The 20,118-nt window shown below is 46.9% G+C and overlaps 1 protein-coding gene across 2 annotated transcripts in view; it reads left to right on the top strand.

Annotated features, from left to right (window-relative positions):
- Nucleotides 1-254: 254 nt before the first annotated feature.
- The window catches only part of UCHL3 (ubiquitin C-terminal hydrolase L3), a 52,390-nt gene continuing 32,526 nt past the window's right edge, over nucleotides 255-20,118 (top strand). For both annotated transcript variants that reach the window (XM_015417122.1, XM_015417121.1), the window contains exons 1-2: nucleotides 255-263; nucleotides 14,068-14,196. In XM_015417122.1, coding sequence (XP_015272608.1) covers nucleotides 14,122-14,196 — 75 coding nt within the window. In that variant the 5' untranslated portion in view covers nucleotides 255-263; nucleotides 14,068-14,121. The remainder of the gene's footprint in view (nucleotides 264-14,067; nucleotides 14,197-20,118) is intronic.

Raw genomic sequence — 20,118 nt, 5'->3', positions numbered from 1 at the left:
AGGAGATCTTGGGTCAGATAGTTCGAAAGGCTTTCCTGCGTCTGCGTTTTGTGTTACAGTGATGGGGGTTTATAGGAATGATGACTTGGCCAAACTGCTCGGAAACAGTCTGCAAGTCTGAGTGTTTGCCTCACTGTTGTGCGATATTTTGGTCAGCCTTAATGAAAGGTATTGTGCTGCGTTTGTTTAGGTTTTGTTTTAGACCAAATGCAGCTACCTTCAACCTCTCTTTTTTGTTCTTTTTTTTTCAGGTCACGAATCAGGTGAGCAGCTTCCCCCCCCCCCCTTTTTAGTTTCTTCTTTAAACAGCAATGTGTCTGTCTCTTTGGGTTTATGCTCTTTCATGTTTTTCAAACAAAGGGAACTCCTCATTCCACTTCCAGCTGTTCCACAAAAATGGCACTCTTGCCAGTCTTTGCAGGGAAGGTTTTTGGGGAACTTAAATTTTTTTTGTTAAGGTAGCTCAAATGAGGAAAAAAGCATCCTGGCAATGTAAGCGTATTTGGCATTTTTGTAGATGATGCTCAACTCAGTATTTGATTCCCCACAGCCCCCCACAGCTCGAACAGGCACTTAACTGAGCTGATAAATGGAAGATTAATGTGAAACTGAATTTTGCTCTCTGGGGTGCGTGAACAAGTGCTGTATGCCATGCTATTAAAAAAAGCCGTGTCAGCATCACGTGTGAAACCAGCCTTTGTCCCTTGTGTGATTAAATCAGGGATGTTTGTAAGAGGCTGACTTTCGAAATGAGCTTCTTTCCCTTTGGATTGGTGAATTATGATGATAAGCCCCTTTTTAACGAGACGGAAACTCTGGCTGCTGTCTAATGGCGGGGGCTGGTTTAAATTGACACGAAACCCTAGTTGGTACGGTAGACTTGGATTTTAAAGCGATCGCAGGAGGAAGACTTCTAAATGAGCACCTGTCATTTAATTGCCCTGACCTGGATAGCCGGATCTCATCAGATCTCAGAAGCTAAGCAGGGTCGGCCCTGGCTAGTGTTTGGATGGGAGACCGCCAAGGAATACCAGGGTTGTGACGTGGAGGCAGGCGATGGCAAAGCACCTCTGAACATCTCTTGCCTCGAAGACCCTATGGGGTAAGCCATAAGTCAGCTGTGATTTGGCAGAGAAAACAACAACAAATCATTTAATTGTACAATACCTTATTTTGGTTTCTCTCTCTCGCTCATCCGTTTAGGTCAACTTTTTTTTGCTTATGGCCGCAGGGCACTGCAATATAAAATGATATTTACCAGGGCCATTTTTGGGCAGGAACGCACAGGAACGGAGTTCCGGCTGGCTACAGAGTTGGCTACGCCCACTACAGCCAAATCCTCTGCGTGCGTGGCTACAGAGGGAAGGCCTGGAGAGAGACCCCCTGACGACTCTGAGGTGGGCGGGCCAGGGGGGCCCCTGGAAGGATCGGGGAGGCATTTAAATGCCTCCCCCCCAGCCTGTCCAAGGGTCGGTTTGCCCGGGCTCCCCAAGGGAAGGAATGGGGGTGTGGCCTAATATGTCAACGAACTGTGCTGTCTGGGGTGTGGCCTAATATGCTAATGAATTTCTTCTGTTGGGTGTGGTCTATTATGCTAATGAGTTCCTGCTGGGCTTTTTCTACAAAAGAAGCCCTGATATTAACAATGAATTGCAGAACAAACGACCGTCTTTGGCTGAAAGCCCATCAATGCACTCGACAGTGGGGAGAACAGACGTTTCTGCCTGCCGGGATGGTCTCTCAATAGAATGAGCCGGAAATGACCGGGCAGATTCTTCCTCAGTCTTATCAATGGTGGCAGCAAGTGTTTGGCTCCTCCGATTCGGTTCTTGCCCTGACCTGAGTGGCCCAGGCTAACCTGATCTTATCAGATCTCAGAAGCTAAGCAGGATCGGTCCTGGTCAGTACTTGGGTGGGAGACCGCCCAGGAACCCCAGGGCTGCGATGCCGAGGCGGGCAATGGCAAAGCCACCTCTGTCGGTGTCTGGCCTTGAAGACCCTACGGGGTCGCCATTAGTTGGCTGCAAGTTGAGGGCACTTTCCACCACCAGTGATCTCTCAAAGCTTGCACCTCCTGAGTGTCTGTCCTGGGCCACCGTCGCCTTGTCTTCTCTTGCCGTGCCGTGTCACAGATCCCTTCCCCCAGCAGATTTATTGGGGCATGAGCTCTTAAGGACTTAGGTCTTGCTTCATCCAGGGCACGAAGCTGTGTTCTCAGGCGACCCGTGTTGCCCCAAGAGACTCCCTTCCTGCGTGCAAAGTATGGAGACAGTGACACGCCACGTCTCCGCTCTGCCACGCCTCTCATCCTTCTGGTTTTGACTCCTGTATGACTGGTCTTGGGTGACACAAGAGAAGAGGAAAGAGGCTTCTTGAATTGCTTAGGCAATATGACAGTCTTCCGCTGAGTGACAGTAATTAGAACTCTGGCCCTAGTTGATGAGGAAGGAAGGAAGGAATTTTTTTTTTTGGGGGGGGGAGAAACGTGGGCAAGAGGAGCAAGCAGGATGTTGCCGTTTGAAATTCCAGATGGGAGGAGGCTTCTGGCTAACCAGTTTAGGTGGGAAGTGGGGATTGAGCCATTGGGAAGAGGGAATTGTGGATGAGTGGAGTTGGGAACGTTTCCGGAGGTCCCTGACCTTGTAGCCCAGGCAAGCCTGATCTCGGAAGCTAAGCAGGGCTGACCCTGGCTAGTACTCAGATGGGAGACCCCCAAGGGATACCAGAGGCGGGAGGGCAGGGGCAGGCTTCATTCAGCCACCTCTCTGAACATCCTCCAAGCCCCCAGTAGGGGTCTGTCACCAGAGGTTTTTATGACTCCCAGGTGCGCACACACTCACGTGCACTCATGCAAATATAAAAATACAAAAAAATACAAAAAAAAACCCCAACCAAAAAACCCAAGAATGTGTCAGGAGCTCGTATCTCATATCTCATGTTTCGTTAGTGGTATGCTGGCATTCGAAAGCAATGTAGGGTCTCTTTCTTCTGCCTAGGGGCCAGACTAGATGTGGTACTGTCCTTGTGGCCGCCACCGCCATCCCAGAGTCATTTTAAGATGCCGTGAGTGCCTCATCTTATTGAGCCTGCAACATTTATTTATTTATTTATTGGGATTTTTTACCCCGCCCTCCCCAAGAAGCGGGCTCAGGGTGGCTTCCAAGGGGCAAAGCCCATATAAAACAGGATAAAAGCAATAAAAACATTAATCACAATTAATCACAACAACAACAATACTCCATTGAAAGCAGGATGGTCCCCGTATGTGTTCCATGATGGTAAACAGACAGTTCTCTGGGGATGATGTTGTCCTATAGCTGATCCCAAGCAAGTAAGTCTGGTGGTATCAGTCGCGCAAAATTGTGGCAGATCTTCCTGGGCCATCCTTAACCCCGATGTTGTCCACATCGTTGTTGGTGGTGGTAGTGGCGGCCCCTATGTGAAAGCCTGGCGGAAGAACTCCGTCTTACAGGCCCTGCGGAACTGCATAAGGTCCCACAGGGCCCTGATCGCCTCCGGGAGCTCGTTCCACCAGGTAGGGGCCGCCACTGAAAAGGACCTGGCCCTAGTCGCAGCGAGCCTTGCCTCCCGGGAGCCTGGAACGACCAGTCGATGTTGTGCCCCGGACCGAAGTGTTCTTGGGAGTATATATGGGGAAAGGCAGTCCTTTAGGTAAGTCGGACCCTGGCCGTGTAGGGCTTTAAAGGTAAGTACCAGCACTTTGAAACGGATTCGGTATGCTATTGGCAGCCAGTGCAGCACTTTCAGCCCAGGCTGGATGTGCTCCCACTTGGGGAGACCCATCATCAGCCTGGCCACCGCATTCTGCACTAGCTGCAGCTTTCGGATCTGCGCCAAAGGCAGCCCCATGTAGAGAGCGTTACAGTAGTCTAGCCTCGAGGTGACCGTCACATGGATCACTGTAGCCAGGTTATTGCGGCTGAGGAAGGGAACCACCTTATCAAGTATCGAAAAAAGCTGTGTGTGTGTGTGAGTGTGTGTATGTATGTGTGGCCATTTTCTTCAGATTAGAGTCCGCTGCTCTTAACCACTACACCAAGCTTAGAGCAGCGGACTCTAATCTGGAGAACCAGGTTAGATTCCCTACTCCTCCATTTGAAGCCAGCTGGGTGACCTTGGGTCAGTCACAGCTCTCTCACCCCCCTCCTGCCGCTCTGAGACACCGAGTGAAGGGCAGGGTATAAATCCAGTCTCTTCTCTCTTCGTCTTCTCTTCCAACCACCTTTCTGCAGTTACCGGAGTTCTGCAGTTACTTCTTTCCCTGCCTGCCCTGGTTTTTCCTCCCCCCTCTTGGTCGTTGCTTCCGATCAATCCGGTTACTGTGTCATATCTCAGCTTTGTAATGAAGCTGTCACCTGATCTCCTTTGGCAAGCACAGATGGCCTCAGACAAGGGAGTGTTCTCCTGTGCCCAGCCTCCCTGACATACAGGTTGAGCACGATGCTGTGATGCACTGCGGCAGCTGCTGCTCTTCCTGCGCCCCCCCCTTCCCCAGCCCCCGAGTCTTGGAAGGTCAGAGTTGGAGCAGGTGTGCCAAGTTGACAGCTACCACAGCACAGCATGGCAAATTCCCACACCTGTCCTTAATGACGGAACGAGTGTGTGTGTGTGTAACCAACTGCTGCCATAGTTAAGTGTGGTGTGGTGCTGTCCCCCCCCCCAAAAAAAAAGCTGGAGAGGTTTATGTAGATAACTTGTGTCCTTCCTCAAAATATTTGTTGCTCTGGCCAAGTAAGCACCCTTCAACATTGTCTGTTTGAATGTGATTTGTTTAACGATGCAAAAGATAGTTGGATAAAATCCTATATCCAGGACTCTAGGTGTGAACTGGATAATTTGAGGTTTCTTTTTTTTTTGGGGGGGGGGTGGATTTTAATATTACATTGGCAGTTGCCGAGTTCTTTTTCAGTCGATTTAAGATTAAAAATCATTAAATTTTTACATTCTGTAGACACATGTATTAAATGAATTTCCTCTTCTTTTTTTTTTAGTCTTAGTGTGACAGCGTTTAGCGCTGAATTGTATTGTTAAAGTAAAGTGCAATATTTGCTGCCCAAGGGGGCTCATGTGGAATTTTTTTTAAAAATGCATGAAACCTACGCGACTTTAAACGACAAAAGCAGTGGCCTCAAATAGTTTTAAAAAGTGCACATTGCAACAGAAGTGCTGGAATGGGAACACAGTCCCGTGCAGTGAAAACTCACTTGGGGTGTATGGGGGGGACTTCACGTGTCTGACAGTACTTCGAGGATGGTCACAGTTACCAAGAGAGCCATGTTTTGCATGTGGCACACACTCCTTGCTTCCATCCCTGGGTGGTAGAGAACAGGATCCCAGCAGAACTTCAGAGGTCATGGATAGGCACATGTGGGCGAGGGTCACCCTTCAGTTACTCTGTGGGAAACTGGAGGAAGTGAAACTCGTGGGATGAGTGTTTGCAAAACAGTGTTGTCTTTTAGATTACAAGAGACTGGCCCGAGTTGTACGGAAGGTTTATCTATGCGCTGTGCATGTTGTGAAGATGTACAGAGCTCCTGTGGTCTAATCTGTAGAACAGGCTGCAGTGTGGCCCTGATATCTCTGTGTGATCTGGTGTGGGGTTGGTTTTAGGCTGTAATTAAAGTTCTGTACCCTGTTTTGCATGTAAAGGGGTTAGATCTCTGAGCATGAGAGATGCCCTAGGTTTTGAAATATGATTATGACTTGAGATCCTGCTACGAAGAGTCTATTTTTCATGGTCTCAGCTAGAAATTATGAGTTTACTGATTGCCATGCCATAGTAAATAGGGGCCTGGGGGCGGGGCAGGGGGAAACTACTATATGGCTTGATTCGTTGTGCACAAAAGTCTTTATATTTTCAATTGCCTTCGAGGCCAGGTTGACGTCAAACAAATCCAAATGGTTGCTGGCATTTCCTGACATTCCGAAAATGTTCGGTAGCTTTGATGTAGTTAGGAGACTTTTTTTTCCATAATGAATTTACTTGCTTACATAATGTAAGTGTTAACCTGTTTTCTGAATGGCTACGGGTTCACCTGTTGTCTTAATGTAGAAAATGTACTTGATATTTATGCTGAAGTGACAATTTCTGCTTGGGATGCGTGTGCCAGCCACCTGCTGTAGCAGCAGAGATGTTTTCTTACTGGATGCAACTATTAATGAAATCCAAATACTTCTCTTTGTGGTAGTATTTTAGTGATATTTTTGTGAATTTGAGGGCCATGTCTTTGCCACAGGATAAATTCGAATAACCGAGTGGTCAGAAAGATATTTTAGAACTGGCTGAAATTACTTTGAATTAAGGCTGCCTTTTGTGAGAAAAATTGCACTACTGAGGTTTCAAATACCCTCCTGCCTTCCAGAGGTGTACTTTGAAGGTACACTTTGCCTTTCCCCTGAATAGGAAATTCAAAAGGAGTAGCCTTGACGACTCTTGAGAACCAACAAGGAGTCCAGAGGTAATAAAGGTTTAAAAGTTCTAGAATTTAACAACCAGTTTCTGCCTTTCCTGGCAATCACTCTGAAGAGGTCTGCTTCCGTCTGAAGTCAGACAATGAGGCAGTGCTTTCCCTGACCAAAGGGTGATGAACACATGGAATTCACTGCCACAGGAGGTGGTGGCAGCTACAAGCATGGACGGTTTCAAGAGCGAATTGGATAAACATGGAGCAGAGGTCCATCAGTGGCTATTAGCCACAAGGTATAGCTAGGGGCTCTGGGGCAAGTGATGCTCTGTCTTCTTGGTGCTTGGGGTGGGGGCAACAGTGGGTGAGCTTCTAGTGTCCTGGCCCCACTGCTAGATTTCCTGATGGCACCTGGTATTTTTGGCCACTGTGTGACAGAGTGTTGGACTGGATGGGTCTTTGGCCTGATCCAACATTGGCTTCTCTTATGTCCTTACGTTCTGACCTGCCTCTTAGACTTCTGAACCTTGTCTGAAGAAATGTCAGTTTAAACCCCACTGTTAGTCTCCTACTTCTGGCTGCCACAATAGACATAGTTAAAGGGGTATTGACAGGTTTAGGATAAAGGGACAGACTTAGGCCTGTTTATCTCAGAAGGGATGTTCCTGTTAAAGTCTATTATGATGTAGATAGATGCTTGACAGTAGAATTTGCAGTCCCCTTCTATAAGGAACTAGCACTCTTACATGTTTACATCTCAGATAAACTATATGAGGTGTTCTAAAAACAGCAACTGCTGAAAAGTGGTTTGTTGTCGAATAGAGTGATTGTTGCATCCTTAGTCACCTCCTCAGCGTTTGAAAGTTCAAGGAACTATCCAGTTATTTCTGCAGATCGTTGTATGTACGTGGTGTGTTCTGTAAGAAAACTGGTTTGGCTTGCAGCTGTTTATTGAGAAAATGTTATGCCACCTCTCCTGCGACCGCTTACAATTGAGGCAATAAAACATAGACACTAAAAACAAGACAATATCATTAAAACAGCTGGGTGGTAACAAGTTGTTGCTAACATCATAAAACACACACTGAGTGGTCTAAAATACTATAGGCAAAAATGATCCTTGGGCCAGAAGTAGACGATAAAAGATGGGTAAAAAGGAATGTTTTAGCCTGGCCCCTAAAAGAAATCAAGGTAGATTCCAGGTGGGCCTTATTGGGGGGGAGGATGGTCCAAAGTTGAGGTGCCACCATTGAAAAAGCCCTGTGTCTGGTTGTCGCTTGCCTCGCCTTGAAAGCAGGGGCACAAATACTTGGGTACTTCTTCAGGTACCCTGGCTTCAAGCCATTTAGGGTTTTAAAGGTGACAAATGACACTTTGAGTTGTACCCAAGTGCAGATATGATCTTCTGTATCCAGCCCCTGACCAGTGCCCCCTCTAAGCTGGGGAGTCTTGTGAGCAAAAATTCTACTTTGTGAGCGACTGGCATTAAAGTTGTGAGGGAACAATTTGGCTACTGCATTAATTAGTTTGCTCTGGACCCCCCCCCTTCCTGAGCTAAAACAAAATATGTGGGAGCCAGAGGCTAAAAAACTGTGAGGTAGCTCACACTAACTCATCTTAGAGGGAACACTGCCTGCCGACATTAGCCTGGCTGCTGCATTTGGGGCAAATCGAAACTTCCGGACAATTTTCAAATGTACATTAACAGTAATCTGTCCTGGATGTTATCAGAGCATGGGTCCCTTTGGCTACAAACCTGATCCTTCAAGGGGAGTGCAGTCCCATCTGAGACTCCTCATTCCTCAAGCCGTTTTGTTGTTGACCAACAGTACCTCAGTCTTGAGCTTCAGTTTATCGGCCCTCATCACGTTGGCCCATTACCTTCTCCAGGCACCTGTTTGGGGCTTCCCACAGACCCACCAGACTTGGCTGCAAAGGAGAAATAGAGCTAGGTGTTAGCTGCATGTTGGTGGCACCAAAGTCCAGATTCCCAGATGACCTTTCCCAGTGCTTTCATGTAGCTGTTAAATGGGGGCGAGGGAGAAGATGAGAATCCCAGTGAGGCTCCATAACTATGAATGCCGAAAGCTGACCAGTAGCCCTCCAGCGCCGTCTTCTGGAATTGGTCGGCTAAGTAAGAGTGAAACCACCAGACCAGAGCATGGTGTTCCTGCTCCCAGGTCAGCCATCCTCTCCAGAACGATACCATGGCCAACGACATTGAAAGCTACCAAGAGGTCCAGGAGAATCAATGCACTCCCCGTGTCACTGTCCCAGCAAAGACCACCTGTCAGGGCGACAAGGCTGTTTCTGTCCCATCTGGGTTGAGATGGGTCTGTACAATCTGCTTCCTCTAAGACAGCTTGGAGCTATGGAGCTAGCATCCCTGCTCAAGCATCCTGCTCACAAATGGAGCCTTGGCCCTTGGGGGGCGGGCGGGCTAGTTGCTTAGGTCATTCTGGTCCAGGGTTGCCTTCTTCTCGAGAAGTCTCTTTCAGAGTGGCAGGAACTACAACCCTCCTACATGGAGGTGTTTACCTCCCAGGCCCACTTGACCAACCCAGTTGGGTTTCACACTGTCAGCCTTTCAGAGTGGCAGGAGCTACAACCCTCCTACATGGAGGTGTTTACCTCCTAGGCCCACTTGACCAACCCAGTTGGGTTTCACACTGTCAGCCGCAAGACTCAAGCTTAGACCTGATGGGCCACCCATGTCTAAGCAACATGCCCGCTCCATCAGGCCCCACCAACTGAAGTTCATCTCTGCAACCAGGATCAGACTGCATTATAGTAACATCTTGAGATTTAAATGAACCGACCACAGCATCTAAGTCATGGCAGGCGCGAGCAATGTAATCTGCAAAATGCATTGCAAAAGGGTCAAAAGTGGGCCTGTGTTTTTTTGGAGGGAGAGTCTTGGGGGCTTGGGATAAGAGCCCCTTCGTAACCCTTTGGTAGTGAACTATCGATGAGTGTAGCTAATCAGTGATCTGACCTAGATAGTCCAGGCTAGCGTCCGGCGTAATCTTCGTGGGGGCGGTGGGGCCCCAGCCCCCGCCAAAATTTTCAGGAAGGTGCTCAGCCTCCCCCGGGAGCCACCCTTGCTCCTAGCAAAGCAATGCCTCTGGCCCAGCCCGAGCCCCCCCTGGGAAATTGGAAAGTCTACACCCTAGCGTGGTCTTGCAAGATCTTGGAAGCTAAGCAGGGTTGGCTTTGGCTAGTATTTGGATGGGAGACCACCTAGAGATACAAAATTTCCAGAAATTTTGAAAACCATTTTTCCTTTTCTCCCCAGAACAAACAGATTTTTTTTTTAAAAAATGCAAAAATGCAATATTTGTACTTTTTACAGATTGAAAGTCACTTTGTTACTTTGGGAACATAAAATGCAGTATGCATACATTGGCTTGGCATAAAATCATCATGTTTGTTATATTAAAAGTATAGCTTACTCAGAAAATAATACACTGGATTTACTTTTTTAAATTTTATTTTTTGTTATAGATTTTGGGGTCTTAAAATGTAAAGAACACGTGAACTATAAGGAGCCTCTTTTGCCAGTTTATGAGAGCAGGCAAACCCCACCCACCCCCGGAATTGTATCCTTAGAATTTTCTGAGTATTTTGATTGTATTCCAGCATTTGCTTATCCTCAGTGTACAGGAATTGCCATGATTTGATCTTTTCATAGTCTTACATAAAAGTCTTCATTTTATTTTATATAATTTTATTTTTAATATTTAAGATAGGGTACAGAATAAAAGGAGGGGTGAGGGGGAAAATAGAAAAAAAGAAAAACGTCAATTTTTAACACATATTAAGGACAAATCACTAATATGAAAATATACAGAAGGGCAAGGGGGGAAAATAAATTATCTTAATGTTGTATATAGTTTAAAAGTAACAATATTAACAGTTTATGATAATGAAGAGAGAACAGAAGATAATATTCCATATAAAAATTGAGTTCATATAATAACTAGTTAGATATAGCTGAGTAAATTCAATAACAGCAATAATTACTATAATTAAAATAACATGCAATAATTGCTATAATTATGTCATAATATAATTATATTGATTTTTAATTATTAATCAGTTTAAATTCCTAAATGATATGTCTCGTCTTACAGCTTTATCTATAATAGGCATTAAAGGCTCTCCAGTTGTTCTCAAATTCAATAATTGGTCTTTTGTTTATATAATTCATCAGTTTTGCCCAGGGCTTTTTTTGTAGAAAAAGCCCAGCAGGAACCTATTAGCATAATAGGCCACACCCCTGACAGTGCAGCTCATTAGCATATTAGGCCATACCCCCATGCCTTCCCTTGGACAGTCTGGGGAAGGCACGGGGAGGAATTTAAATGCCTCCCCGATCCATCCAGGGCCCACCTGGCCCCACCCACCTCGGAGTCGTCGGGGAGGGGGGTGTCGCTCACCAGGCCTTCCCTCTGTAGCCAGGCACGCAGAGGTTTTGGCTTTAGTGGGCGTGGCCAACTCTGAAGCCAGCTGGAACTTGTTCCTGTGCGTTCCTGCCCAAAAATAGCCCTGGTTTTGCCGTAACAGCATATTCTTGTCGTATAGTCATCTGGGCCTGGACCTTTATCTTTCTTCAGCTTCTTTATTGCTTGTGAAATCTCTTGTATAGTAATATTTTGATTCAGAATCTCTATTTTCTCTATTTTCTTTCATAAATTTAAGTATGAATGTTTCTTTTAAATACTCTAATTTTCTTTCTTACAATCTTCATTTTACATAGTTTTCCGAAATAATATTGGAGGATTAAATATACAAATACCTTGTCATAAACATGTTGTTTATCATTGTAAAAAATATTCCATAATCCATTTTTCAATTTTTTTGCAAAAAGCGGGGAAAATAACGTGTGTGTCCCTATTTTTCTGATTCCCCCCCCCCAGGGCCTTCCCAACTCTATGACCACCCAGGAAGTCCGGGGTCATGACATGGAAGCAGGTAATGGCAAACCACCCCTGAATATCTCGTGCCTAGAAAACCCGATCGGGTCACCATAAGTCAGCTGTAAATTGGTGGCAAGAAATAAGCTAACTGGCAACAGCACTTCTGTATATGCCTTTTGCTGTATGGGACTGAGAAGAAGACTTAACCTGGGTAGACCTGAGTTCTAATCCCCACCAAGCTACGAAGCCTACCCTACATAGCAGGATTATTGTCAGGCTAAAAGAAAGAAAGTGGAGCTGCGGTGGCTCAAGTGGTTAAGACGCTGAACTGCAGGCTGTGGAAGGTCGGTAGTTCAGCAGTTCGAGACCCGAGTGTGCCGCATGACGGAGTGAGCTCCCGTCTCTAGTTCCAGCTCCTGCCAACCTAGCAGTTCGAAAGCAAGGAATTGCAAGTAGATAAATAGGTACCACTTCGGTGGGAAGGTAACAGCGTTCCGTGCGCCTTGGTGTTTAGTCATGCCGGCCACATGACCACGGAAACGTCTTCGGACAGCGCTGGCTCTTCGGCTTTGAAACGGAGATGAGCACCGCAACCCTAGAGTTGGATTTGACTGGCTTTCGAGCAAGGGAACCTTTACCTTTAAAAGAAATAAAATACCGCTTGCACTTTGCCCAAATCTCTGAGAAAAGAGTAGGATACACACCGCTAAATGACAATGCTGAAGACAGGTTTCTCCTCCTACTTGTATTGCTTAAGTGACCCTCATAAAATAGGCTCAACAGAAAAGTGAAAGTTCTTGCCTCTGGTTGAGGTGCTCGGAGAGCTCAGTTGGTGCAGAAGGGGAAAAAAACCCTCTTATCAGAACAGTGAAGTTGGAGTATAAAGTTCATGTGGATTTCCAGGTTACCTGAATAACAAATGCCATGTCAGTTATTCCTTAAGCCTTTACAGGTATATGGCTGGATCCAAAGGTCAGTTTCTTTTAATGGGAAGGCACTTCCGTTGGCAGAGCCGAACTTTTCTGCCTGTTGAGCTTCCTGCAGTGTTCCTGGAGAGCAACATTTTGGTTGGAGGGAGGCAGAAGAAATCTGCTCCCCTGACAGAAGCGCTCTCCATTACTGGAAAACTTAGTCTGAACGCAGCCTGTAAACTGTCCATAGCCTTACGCTCTTAAGTATGCGTTTTAAAAAGTCTTGTGTACTTGATTGGCTTTTGTTCAAGCTGGTTACATTTCTCACTAGCAGTGCTTCCTAAACACACCAAAGAACCAGGAGCAGTAATAGCTTCCGCAAAATACCACATTCCATTCATGCAGCACAACTTGACAGCAACAAAGCCTGTTTTGTATAGCGGTAACAAGACAACAAGGTAACAAAGAGCTGCGGTGGCTCAAGTGGTTAAGACGCTGAACTGCAGGCTGTGGAAGGTCAGTAGTTCAGCAGTTCGAGACCCGAGGTGCCGCATGACGGAGTGAGCTCCCGTCTCTAGTTCCAGCTCCTGCCAACCTAGCAGTTCGAAAGCAAGAAACTGCAAGTAGATAAATAGGTACCACTTCGGTGGGAAGGTAACAGCGTTCCGTGCGCCTTGGTGTTTAGTCAGGCCGGCCACATGACCACGGAAACGTCTTCAGACAGCGCTGGCTCTTCGGCTTGGGAACGGAGATGAGCACCGCAACCCTAGAGTCGGACTAGACTGGCTTTCGAGCAAGAGAACCTTTACCTTTAACAAGACATAAAGGTACCTTATTTTGACAGACTATATCGATGGGCATTCCTCTCTACCTGACTTTCATTTCTCCATGGATGTTCGTCCTGAAGTTGGTTTGTTGCTGTCATATTCTTTGTGGCTGCTGATACAGGCAGGGATGCACGGAACTACTTCAGATGCCCTCAGAGATTTGGGTTTGCTCAATGGAATAACATAAGAACATAAGAGAAGCCAATGTTGGATCAGGCCAATGGCCCATCCAGTCCAACACTCTGTTACACAGAGGCCACAAATACTAGGTGCCATCACTGTTGCCCCCCCCCCCAGCACCAAGAATACAGTGCATCACTTGCCCCAGTTTGGACTTTTAAATTTCAACCCCTCGCCCCTATGCATGTCTTAAACGGCTGTCCATGGGTGCAAAAAGGCTGTTTAAGAATTGCAAGCTAAAGCTAATGTTCTGTTAATAATGCTTAGAGTTGGACACCCAACTACTAAAAATAAATACGAATTGCAAGCCTGCATGCCTTTTAAATATGCACGACACTCGCATGGTTCTCTGGGTTCTGCCCACAGTCAAGATTCTGTGTTGTAACGTGCCATCAAGTCACAGCTAATTTATGGTGACCCTGTAGGGTTTTCAGGGCACGAGACGTTCAGGGGCAGTTTGCCATAGCCTGACTCTGGGTAGCCACTCCGGGCTTCCTTGGGGCTCCCCCTTCCAAGTACTAACCATGGCCGACCCTGCTTAGCTTCCGAGACCTGATGAGACTGGGATCGCTTGGGCCATCCGTATCAAAGCAGAATTGAGATTCCCCCTCTTACTGAAGCAGATAACGTGTTTTTCTTCACCTTGAGTTCACTTTCTTTCTCGTTAATTAAAACTTAAACTACTGTTTATTGCTTTCTTGTAGATGTAACGTATCAAAATTAACAAAGGTAGTGAGTTCTATCTTGGCAAAACGTACTTATTGGTGAGATTGTAATATCTGTCTCTCCCCTCCCCCCTTTCTAGTTTCTCAGGCAGCTCGGGATACATCCCAGTTGGCAGTTTGTCGATGTGTACGGAATGGATCCAGAGCTCCTCAGCATGGTCCCCAGGCCCGTTTGTGCTCTTCTGCTACTATTTCCGGTGACAGAAAAGGTAAATATTGTGACTCTTTGCGCTGTCACCTCGATTACTAAACCGGGCACCTGCATCTTAAAAATGAACTAACCGAAAGGAAGACCTCGTCTTATTAAAACTGGGTGGGAATAGGCTGCTCGATGTGTAACGTGACATGAAAGGACGATATACTGATGGGGCGGCCAAACTCGCTTAACGTAAGAGCCACACGGAATAAACGCCAGATGTTTGAAAGCTGCAAGACATGAACAAATATCACACACACACACGTTTTTATTGGGAAATATGCAGATTTGCTTTTTATTAACATCATAAATTGGACTGTCAGGGCTCTTTTTGTAGAAAAAGCCCAGCAGGAACTCATTAGCATAATAGGCCACACCCAACATCAGAAACTCATTAGCCTATTAGGCCACACCCCTGACAGCACAGCTCATTAGCCTATTAGGCCACACCCCCATGTTACCAGAAGTGTGGTCATCCAGCCACACCCACTTTTTGCTTCTTATTCTGTTTACCTTGTTTGTTGTCAAAACCCAGGGGTTTTTTTTGAGCAGGAACTTCTTTGCATGTTAGGCCACACACCCCTAATGTAGCCAATCCTAATGAGTTTCTGCTGTTGGGTGTGGCCTATTATGCTAATGAGTTCCTGCTGGGCGTGGCCAACTCGGGAGCCAGCCGGAACTCTGTTCCTGTGCGTTCCTGCCCCAAAATAGCCCTGGACTGTGTGAAAGAGCCGCATGCAGCTCCCGACCTGCAATTTTGGCCACCCCTGATATACTGCAATGAATTTTTAAGTTAATAGTTGAGCCTTTCAGTGAATCCCCTGTAACCTCCGAATACTTTGAGACAGGATGACCAGCCTCTATAGTTTTCGTAGGCTGCTGTGATCATCAGACCCCGTGGTCCTTGAGACCACTAGTTTGGCTTTCCACATGAGAGATTCCTCCTGAGTGGTTTGGGTGTGGAGATAAAGGCTGGCAGCACGAGGGCTTCCTGTTCCATGGCATCGTGCATTTGGTCAAACTGGCGGTGGCATGCAACATCGAAATAAACGGAGCATGAAATGATGTAGAATCTCTTACACCTTTTTCATTCCTCCCCTCTCTCTACTGCAGCCTCAGAACACGTGTGGCTGTTAGTTCATATGGGTCCCAGTGTTCCCTCTAAGCTGAGTTAGTGTGAGCTAGCTCTCAGTTTTTTAGCCTCCAGCTCACACATTTTTGTCTTTGCTCAGGACGGATGGCTCCAGAGCAAACTAATTCATGCAGTAGCCAAATTTCTTGCTCACAACATTAATGCTAGTAGCTCACAAAGTAGAATTTTTTTGCTCACAAGACTCCACAGCTTAGAGGGAGCGTTGGTCCTGGGAATTGATTTTCCAGGGGTCGGGACTTCTAGAAGACAGTGAATGCAGCAAAGATCCATGTCTTTTCCGTTGGTGACGCTATGGATCCAACCCCTTATTTGTCTCAACGTGATGGAATGGATCCTGTGACTCCCTTCCGTCAGGAATTTCTCCAAGAAGGGCTTTTCTGTGTCGGAAAAAGTCATTCTCTGTTGGAGGAAATCTTTCTCCCTAGAAAGAACACCTGAGCAGAAGAGAGTCCTCAGATCCCGCCGGGCCTACTTATTTTATTCTTTGTTAATGCTGAACTGTGGCGAGAGTAGACAGGACATAATGGGATGTTAGTTTGCCCCGTATTTTTGATAAGCAAGGAGCAGCCCTGAGTTGTCTCCTTTGCAGGATGTTCTGCTTAACATTAGAATATGCTAAACCGGAGGGGGGTGTCCCCAATTTTTTTGAGCCTGCTTTGCAATTCTGACACAGAGTGGTGGGCACAGCTTCAAAATGGCTGCCGAAGGAGGTGGGGCTGGTGACACCATGGCCGCTACAAGAGGCGGGGCCAGCCATGAAACATCAGGGAAGGGAGGTCATGCATCACTCTTAATAGTAACTCTTCAGCATTTTAGGCAGACACTCTGTTTAACAGGATGCCTTTTAAAATGGTCTGATGTGCAAAATTATACAGATGTGTACTAGATGCCCACAGAACATAGCGGACTGCTATGTGAAATCTTACCGACCTTTGTATTTTTTCTATGAAGGAATAAATGGTTGTTTTTTATTACCTGACACTAAATGATGTTATGGCTCTAATGTAGTCTCTTTTGTTATTGTATGGTTCTGTGGGCATCTAGCACACATCTGTATAATTTTGCACATCAGACTGTTTTGGGATTGTGTGTTATTCTTGTGGATTGCCTTTTAAAATGGGCATATCGTTTAAAAATATTTTCTTGCATATACACAGCATATCTTTTTGTCATGCCGTGAAGATCTTTGTGCTGTGGTGGCAGCTGCTGCTGAAGCAGATTTTTAAAAAATATGCATAGCCAATCAAATCTCCAGTGGGTATTCAGAGTCCCTGCTGGGCAAAAGCCCCAGCTTGCCCTGCCCACCGTGTAAAAACACCTGACCGGGGGGAAAGAGCTGCCTAAGGTGGACAAAGGCTCCTCCAACTGGAGGAAAGCTTCAGACTTTCTCGGTGACGGGATAGGAGTAAGATCGACCCCCGCTGTTTCCAGATGGTTAGATGGGCGAGACCAAAAGTACACTTAGTCCAGCATATTTTAGTGCTGATAGCTAATTATATTCTGTCATGTCATGCAACAGGCTGTTGCAAAAGCAACTGTGTGAAGACAAACTGGAAGGGGGGGAAATCTGTCTCGGTCGCGGCCGGGACCTCCCGGACCCGCCGGGAGCAGGAACAGACGGCAACTTACCCAAACGTCCCTCCCTTGCCAAGCACGCCACACTCACCCAGGGCGAAGAGGGGGGAGACAGTGGAGAAAGGAGGGCGCCGGGGGTAAAGACCGCCGCCGAGGAGCCCGAGGTCACGACGGTGCTGCTGCGGCAATGGAAAGGAGCCGCGGGGCCATCCGAGGTCTGTCCGTGGATGGCCGAACCCCGAAGGTCGGAGGAGCGGACGCAGGCAGCCCCGTATGGGAGAGGAGAGCAGGTGACGTCGAGAGTATCGATCCCGGAAGTGGAGGAAAGGACGGAGCCGGGAGCGACAGCGTCCAGACCTTTACAGGGGGGCGGGGGCGGGACGGAGGTGGGGCAAGGAGCCGAGTGGGTAATAAAAGGAGGAGAGGAACAAGCTAAGGAGGAGGACCTGGGCTGGCTATAGCTACTTCCCACTGGCTGGCAAGAGAGAGAAGGTGTGGAGAAGCTGTGTGTCCCGAGGGGCCAAAAGCCAGACTCCAGAATGGGCCAAGATTGTGAGGAAACCCTCTGACTTTGCCACGTTGTCTGAAGCAAGTTACCTCCTCATAACCTTGCTCCCCTGGCTCTGACCCTACCCGTTGGTGGGTCCGCGCCCTACGGGCGACAACTGGGAGCGAAGGCAGAACGGCCACAGGCGGCTCGCCCCTCGTGGACGACGCCCAGCTTGACAGTCTCATCCTGAGTTCCTTGGAAAGGAAAGGACACCATCAAAGCAAGATGGACAGAAAAATGAGATAATGGAACTGCCCAACTAAAAGGCGCCTTTACTGGTCATAGGCAAGTGACTGTTTGCCAGGCTGCGTGGACCATAATGCATTGCTGTCAAATCCCAGCCCCGATGGGTTTATCGTTCCTCACCAAGAAAGAAATAGCAGTTCCTCCAAAGATCTTTTCCTTCCGGGGTAACACAGTAGAGCTTCCCCAGCTTATTGGCTGTGGGAATAATGTTTGCATAACGGGCAGATCGCGGGTCCAGCCCCATTACCAAACCTGCCTCCAAATAACTAGGCAGCAGGCTTTCAATTTTCAATGCGCAGTCTATAATGTAAGTGCTCAGACTGCAGAAGGCAGGCACCATCTCACAGGCATTCCGGCGTTTTCTCTTATCAGATGGTGCCTGCTGCGGCACGTGGGTCTGTGCCTTATCTGGAAACAAAAGGCCCGCTCTTCTCTTCTGACAGACTGGTTTTAGTCATGTGGAAACGTATGCAGGCTTCATGAAATCTCCAACATCTCCGTCATCCTGGTATGACAAGATCTGGGATCAGTTCGTGATGAATAAGATCTCTAATATTGTGGACCGAGCACAAAACAAGTTCCAGCAATTTGGAATTTTGGATTTTCAGGATAGTTGTATACTGTTTTGCAGTTATTATATTTCTTGATATGTTATACTTCCTCTTAATAAACATTTTAAAATGGGGGAAAAAATGAAATCTGAGTTATCAGGTCAGTTGATGAATGTGGGCGGTGGCTTGGTTTCCAATCACTGTGCATTCCGATTTCTGCCCTCTAGTGCAGGGGTCCCCAACCTGGTGCCCACGGTGCTATGGTGCCTGCCCACACCTTTCTTGGTGCCCACCAAGTGTTTTTAGACATAGCTGGGGCTCTTGCCCAGGACAACTTCTTATTTGCCACCGAAGATCTGACAGGCTGAGGAGGTTAAAATAATATTGTTTCAGCGGTAGCTGCCACCAGAATGTTGGTTTTATTGCTTCTTTTCCCCCGTATGTGTTTAAATTACCCTTCTTTTCCCCAGCCCTTGGCCTTCCTCTGTGAGTCTGGCTCCACCTCCTGTAGCGGTCGTTTTGTGGGTGTGCCCACCACCCTGTGTCAGAATTCCAAATGTGCCTGCAGGCTCAGAAAGGTTGGGGGACCAGTGTTCCCTCTAAGCTGAGTTAGTGTGAGCTAGCTCACAGTTTTTTAGCCTCCGGCTCACACATTTTTGTCTTAGCTCAGGACAGGTGGCTCCAGAGCAAACTAGTTTATGCAGTAGCCAGATCGCTCGCTCACAGCTTTAATGCCAGTAGTTCACAAGACTCCCCAGCTTAGAGGATGCATTGCAGGGGACCCCTGGTCTAGTCCAAATTCTGAGGCTTGCCGTTTTTGTCTGAAAACGTTTGCTAATAACCACAACCAGGGCTATTTTTGGGCAGGAACGCACAGGAACGGAGTTCTGGCTGGCTCCTAAGTTGGCCACACCCAGCAGGAACTCATTAGCCTAATAGGCCACACCCAATAGCAGAAACTCATTAGGATTGGCTACATTAGGGGTGTGTGGCCTAACATGCAAAGGAGTTCCTGCTACAAAAAAAGCCCTGGACCGTTTTGAGCACAAACAAGTTAAACAGAATAAGAAGGGAAAGGTGGGTGTGGCTGGATGACCACACTTCTGGTAACATGGGTGTGTGGCCTAATGTGCTAATGAGTGGTGCGGTCAGGGTGTGGCCTAATATGCTAATGAGTTTTGCTGTTGGGTGTGGCCTATTATGCTAATGAGTTCCTGCTGGGCTTTTTCTACAAAAGAGCCCTTACTACAACTGTGCAAAATACACTTCCTTGTTTAATCAAGACCTCTCTAATGCTTTACGTGCCTTGGGGGAAGCATGGAGTGAAAGACTAAAACTTTTGTATACTGAAAAGGTAGCAGGAGAGATACAACAAATGAACCAGCCATCTTGGGCTTTGAACATTGTTCCGCAGGTTGAAAGGCAAAATAAAAGGGGGAAGATGAAGTCTTTTAACATGGAAGAGCCCGTGTAGCTTGCTTCAAGCCACATTTAATAGTAATTTTCTTTTACTGGCTCTCTGTACAAGAACATAGTGTTTCTGTCGTAATTTATCATGATATGAACACAGCACAAGTGGTACCCGACCCACGTATATAGAGAGCTGAAAATATAACAGTGGGGAAGAAATCAGATGTTTCAGAAAGTCTCCAACAGGGGAAATTCTTCAAAAGGTGGAACAACCTTTGTTCCAAGGTTCTCTTTGTAGTGACAGTGGACGGCTTTTGCTGGTTTCTTGGGGAGGGGGGAGCAAAACCTTTTCATTTCTTTCGCAACCAGGTTAGTGTTCTAGAACTAATGTTTTCAAAACCAGAATTTGAATGTGTTCTTCCTAAATGAAAGTGTTGTGGTTCTTCCCCC

Source organism: Gekko japonicus, unplaced genomic scaffold (genome assembly GCF_001447785.1).
Source record: "Gekko japonicus isolate JY-2015 unplaced genomic scaffold, Gekko_japonicus_V1.1 scaffold902, whole genome shotgun sequence".
Classification (NCBI taxonomy): domain Eukaryota; kingdom Metazoa; phylum Chordata; class Lepidosauria; order Squamata; family Gekkonidae; genus Gekko; species Gekko japonicus.
This window is presented reverse-complemented; position numbering and strand designations above follow the sequence as displayed.